Below are 6,484 nucleotides of genomic sequence, written 5' to 3'. Positions count from 1 at the left end.
TCGCAGAATGCATGTTGATAAAAAAAGAGTGTATTTGGCTACAGATGACCCTTCATTGTTGCAAGAGGCAAAATCCAAGTAAGATGAATTGCGTTTATATTATACTTTGTTCCTTCTGATTCGCTTTACAGTTTCTGACTATTGTGGTCACAAATCTCAGTATACAGTAAAGATTGCATTTCAACTTCCAGTGATTTTAATTTTTCTCCAATATTCTCTTTTGTAGATGATTTTTCTTCCCATGTATGCTTATCAAAGCTTAATGTTAAACATCTAGAAGAGTTGAGCAAGATAGCTGTGGCTATTTAAAAACAAACCAAAGCTGTAAAAGGGAAGTAAAAATATAAATACACCAAGCTTCTTATAGAACATACATATTAAAAAGGAACTATTCAGAAATACCGTAAAAACTACTTACTATATTAAGAAGTTTCACCTGTCAAAACAATACATTTCTATGAATAGAAATTTTTATAAGTTGGTTGAAAAAGCTTCTGATCACTCTTTCAGAAATACTAAAATATTTACAACTTAGAAGACTTTCATCCTACATGTTGAATAATTTTAATGTTTGTCCTTAAATGTGTGTGGGATTCTTGATCTGTAACATTGTCTCTGTCCCTTCTTTGCGCTTTATCCTCTTCCAGCTCTGCAGAACGTGGGTGTAACTACCTACCCTAGCTGTAGGATATCCCAGCCTGTCATAGAAAATATTACTGTATTCAAACCTGGAAATGCACAGTATGCATCCATTTACTCCTAACCTGGCCTGTATTTTCCTGTGAAAACTCATTGTTAAGTTGCATGTTTTGCAAGGTATCACTAAGATAGCAAAACCTTCTGTTTAGTAAAAGAAAGCAGATGCATATGGAAGAATAATGTCCTATATTTAACTGTGTCTTTCTTGGGTTATGGTGTTTATGGCACATAAACAATTTCACAAATGCTTATTGCCATGACTGTGGAAGCTTGGATAAGTATTTCAGATGTATTGAATTTAAGCGTATTCATTACCGAGTACAAGTTAGCATGTTTTCCTTGTGAGTACTATTTATTTATCTGTCTACTGAATACCACCTATTTCTGTTTCCAAAATTTTATCTCCCTTGAGCAGAAGAATATGTATTTTTTTCATTTAAGCAAGAAAACTAAGACTTTTTAAAATCAAGGTAAGTCAAAAATGGCAAAATTTTGAGCTGTTTTATTCTTGGTAGACATACTTGGAAAAATATGTAAGATAAAATACTGGATTACAGATTTTCTTTGGCATATGCAAGGTAAGCAGAAAATGTTATTTTGTAGTAGAGTAATTTTCTACAGCATTGCAAACCTGTGTATTTCAATTGTGCTATTTCTATTTTTCTTCCGTATCTATAAAGGGCTGCTGTTTAAGATTATGGAATATTGAAAAAACTAAATGAACACACACAACTCCAGATGATGGCAATCTAATCCTTCCTTTTTTGTATATGTAGAGACAAGAACACTAGCACAAACAATTGTGATAACATAACATTTAAAGTGTAAATCTGAACAATGAAAAGACAGGTAATACAAAAATGAGGTTATTATTTTTAACTTATTACATTGTCCTAAATAAATTTAATTACTGTTTGTAACATAACAAAATTCAATATTGCTGTAATAATCTTAGTTATGAATTTTTTTGTGTTCAACTTTCAAACCTTAGCACAGTATACTTTAGCTTTGTGAATAATAATGAGATGCACTATGTATGTAAAAATATCATCCTAAGTTTCCAGTAGCAACAAAACCTAATAGTAGAATCATGACTTACTCAGTAAAACAATACTGAATTTTATTAAGCGTTGCAGTTTCTGTGGCAGTTCAAGGTCCATTCCAAATCACACTTTTATTGAAATATGATAAGATACAGCTCATTAGTACAGGACTCATTTTGTACATTTTCTTAATAAAAGCCATAGAATCTGTAAGCAGTGAAGAATTTTTATGTGTTGCTGCTGAGTTTTCAGGTCATAGTTTATACTGAAACACAATTTCCTAAGTTGCTTGCACCCTACTGTTGCTTGCAATCGAGTAGAAGGCATTTGAAACTTCCTGTGATTTTGTAGGAGGCAGGATGCAATTTGATGTTTCAGCATTTAAGGGCATCTGAAGGCAGGTTAAGGTCAGGTATTGGGAATAAAGACCCTTTTCTTCCTCTTTTCATGAAGAAAACTACAAATTGGTTTACGCTTCTGACAAAAAATTTCTAGTCACATTGAACTGCCAAGCTTTGATAGAAACAGCTGTCACATTGTACTGCAGTAGCTTATGTTGCATTCATTATTGGGTGCGGTAATATTAGTAAGTACTAGATATTACATCTCTCTTTACATGAGAGTGATTGGCTGTCAAATAATGTTGGCATTTAAATTATGAAAATTTAGCCAACATTCACAAGAATAGGCATGTTGTTTCTGTTAAGAGAACTATTTCAAACTATTCATAGTCATGAAAACAGAAATGTTTTGACTTAAGTTTCAGAAACTCCCCTTGCAGTCAGATGTCTATCAACTGCAAGTACAGTAGTAAAGACAGCGGAGTCAGTACTATCAGCTTGTAGAGTGTTTTTGTGTGTTTTGTTTTCTGAAAGAAAGAAAGAAGTGATATACTTTCAGAATTAGGAGGCTATAGAACAACATGATTAGAGAAGAGCATGGTTGAGAGTTCAGCAGCTGTATAAAAGCACTTGACAACTTCTGGTAAGCAGAGCTCTTGGTATTTCTCTTCTGTAAGTGATACATTAGGGATGGTGTAAATTGCGTTCTTTGGCTGATTTAATAGTTTTCAAATACAGACTTTTGAATTTCTAGTATATGTATTTCTAGTCTATAATATTGACAGCATCTTCTCTCTTTAAGGGAGAATATTCAAAATAATGAAGATGAACATGCACATAAATTCTTAAGAAACCATATTTAATACCTTTTTGGTGTATGTATGAATCTATTTATGTCTCTTTCTCATGGGTATGAGCACTAAAATTCAACAAAATACATTCTTCCTTCCAGGATGTTTACCCATAAAGTCATCTGTATTTTGCTTTTTCATTGTTTTGCAGTAATTTGCGTCCCTCATGAGTTTCTTTTTTCAGCACTTATGAAAGGGTTTTTTTTTCCCCACCCTATTTCACTGTTTATTTATTTCCACGATAGCAAGTTAATGTCTTTTCTCCCTGTGTACTATCTGTAGTTTACCTGTTGCAACCCTCCCTGCCCCCAAGTCCTAGTATGCCTAATATATAGAATTCAGTAGTGCTTCAAAGTTCTTGAGTCTGATGAGCAGATAATACACTTTCCAATTCTTTTTAGAGCAAGACCTGAACAAATACATTATTTCTTACTCCATCTGTTTACACTTATGTTCACACTCTTCTTTCAGAGGGAAGAAAACTTCCATTGCCTATTCTGGACATTTCCCAAGACCTAGTGAATTAAGAACAGGAGCCTGGGACTTGCCTTGGTTTGCACCTGCTGCACAGTGTAGCGTTAAGCTGTAGTTACACAACCAGTTGATCAGCTTCTGAAACCAATTGGAATTTGAAAGTCTCATAGCTGCTTTGTTTATATCCTTATCTGAGGCTGGTTGGTGCAGGAAGCAAAGATTTTAAACTCTCTCTTCCCCACCTCCTTCTGATTTCTTCTTTTCCCCTTTTCCTAGAAAAAAAAAAAATAGGTTTCAATAATCAATTAGGTAGGTATAGAAGAACCAGATACTATTTTTTAGATATGTGGAGGAGATATACTACATATCAGACATAGTCTGGTACAAAGAAAACAGTATTATGCCAGTTTCCATTCTTTGGTTTTATGTTCTCAGTCCGGTCCTTTCCTGTTATACAGAAGAGAATGCCTGGGTAATTCTTTGGAAAGCTAGGAGGGATCCTACAAAATACTGTATTTAGGTTATTCTGTCAGTAAGAATATGACATATTATTATTGTTGTTGTTGTTGTTATTATTATTATTATTTATTATTAATTTACCATGTATTCAGGAATCCTAGTTAATAGGATTGTGCCTGAGTTCTGCTGCAGAAGAAAATATTCCCCAAAAGCTTACAATGTATTACATTAGTCATAAGATGGAAAAGGGAATAGAAGGAAGCAAGAGCTAACTATAGAGCTTTAGAAGTTTCATTTCCTTTATTCTTTGTAGTGATTGTGGTAAGAATAGCTTTAAATAGAATCTAAAGCACTATAGTGAGTGGGAAGGAGAATTAAACCTCACCTGATGTAGGCAGTCAGTGGGCCACATACGGCTAAGCTTGAGAGGACTATAGGCTTGGCCTTCACTGTATTTTTCTTTATGCTCTGCTTTCAGCCTGTATTGGAAACAGGGTGGCGGACTAGAAGATTCTTTGGTCACACTGAATATGGCTGCTATTATGCTCACATTTTAGGGGGTTCAAAAGAAACCTCTTTTCCCAACCATGAACATAGCATTGTGTGTGTGTCAGAACGTAAAAGTGCTTGTTTGAAAACTTAAACATGTGACTAGATAAATGCTAAGCTTGGATCACTGGTTTGAAGAAATGGGTTCTGAAACTGTTTGTTAGGTGAATTTGGATCAACTTTACAAAATGCAATTGAAGACCAGATTTAAAAGCATCTCAAAGACTCTTTCCAGAATAAAGGGAGGGAGAAGAAAATTCTAAATGTGTGCATAAGATGTGTAAATAATTCTGTCTGTTTTTTCTTTTTTTATCAGACCCAGTACGACACTTCTTTTTTTGCTTTGCTTCATTTGTTACTAGACTGATCTTTTGCTAGTAAGAAATCAGATTCTTCAAGAAAGGTTCTTTTCTCTCTACTCAGCATGTGGATTCTGGTTTTTGAAGTCTGAAGGAAGTGATTAATTTTAGCAGTATTCCTGATATTAAGAACTTGCAAAGGGGATGTGCAAATATCTTTACTATGTTCACTGTCCCTAGAAATTACATCTTCTGTTAAACGTTCTTCATGTTGCTCCCCTCAGAGTTGAGTCACTGAAGTAAAACTGATGGCCATCTCTTCCTCAGCTAGTTTTTGCAGTAGAGTATGATAAATTTCCATTTGGTCTGAACTTTTTTTTTTAAAAAAAATACTAATATGATTCACACAATGGAAACAGAAGTAGAATACATCACAAATATTTTATTGTCATCTGTTGTATTTTGACATCTGGTTAAATATTGACAAAAAATGTTAGACACGAGAAGATAAGAAAGAACTCTGCCACAATGATAATTTTCATCTTGAAAAAACTATTTCTTGATCCGTGTGCTTCTGCAATTTATCAGAAGAGGTCTTACCAGTTATTCCAGATGAACAATATTTCCACCTTCTCTTCCTTTTTGTTTTTTTGGGAGGGGGTTGTTTGTTTTGTTTTGTCTTGTTTTTAATGCAACATGAACTTCCCCTGACATTCATGATCAGATGCACTCTTTAAAGTTGTCATGCTATCGCTGGGAAATTTACTATATGTATATTATTTATTGTTAGAACAGGTGTTTCTCTTGGGAATATAAAATTCTATTAAAATCTCTATGAAGATAAATCAAATTTCTTCCTGAAATATGGAAGTTTTGCATACAGCTCTTTGATTTGCTCTTGAGAGAAATGATGTGATAGTCGTGGCTAGTGAATGATAGATGGAAAAGCCTACTATATTTGCCCATTTCACTTTTTAAAACAGTTTTCCCATAGTTTTAACATCAAAATCGAATAAATCAGGCATATTCTCACAAGAGGTTGTCATAATCATGCCTACCATGTGTCCAAAGAGTAAGCACATGTTGTGCTGTTGTGTTTAAGTGCTTGCTAACTTCAGTAACTTTCCAAGAATTCGTAAGTGTAAGCCTTATTTTAAGCAATGTTCAGCACAGGACTGTTAGGCTTTGAAGCATCTATTTACCGGTCTAAGTTATCACACAGAATCGCACAGAATGGCAAGGGTTGCAAGGGACCTCGGGAGATCATCTAGTCCAACCCTCCTGCTAAAGCAGGTTCCCCTATCTATCTGGACTTCTGCAAAGCCTTTGACACGGTCCCCCACAACATCCTTCTCTCTAAATTGGAGAGCTATGGATTTGATGGGTGAACTGTTTGGTGGATAGGTAACTGGCTGGATGGTCGCATCCAGAGGGTAGTGGTCAATGGCTTGATGTCCGGATGGAGACCGGTGACAAGTGGTGTCCCTCAGGGGTCCGTACCGGGACTGGTGCTGTTTAACGTTTTCATCAATGACTTAGACAGCGAGATCGAGTGCACCCTCAGCAAGTTTGCGGATGACACCAAACTGAGTGGTGCGGTTGACACACCAGAAGGACAGGATGTCATCCAGAGAGACCTGGACAGGCTGGAGAGGTGGGCCTGTGTGAACCTCATGAGGTTCAACAAGGCCAAGTGCAAGGTCCTGCACCTGGGTCGGGGTAACCCCTGGTATCAGTACAGGCTGGGGGAAGAAAGGATTGAGAGCAGC

General features: G+C 35.6%; 1 protein-coding gene across 1 annotated transcript in view; it reads left to right on the top strand.

Annotated features, from left to right (window-relative positions):
- Positions 1-6,484, top strand: part of FUT8 (fucosyltransferase 8) — a 112,123-nt gene that overhangs the window by 98,401 nt on the left and 7,238 nt on the right. The window contains 1 exon segment of the mRNA XM_009647563.2: positions 1-78. This exon segment is cut by the window's left edge and continues 14 nt beyond it. Within this exon segment, the coding sequence (XP_009645858.1) occupies positions 1-78 (78 nt within the window).

The sequence above is a fragment of the Egretta garzetta genome, unplaced genomic scaffold (genome assembly GCF_000687185.1).
Source record: "Egretta garzetta isolate BGI_Z169 unplaced genomic scaffold, ASM68718v1 scaffold329, whole genome shotgun sequence".
NCBI lineage: Eukaryota > Metazoa > Chordata > Aves > Pelecaniformes > Ardeidae > Egretta > Egretta garzetta.
This window is presented reverse-complemented; position numbering and strand designations above follow the sequence as displayed.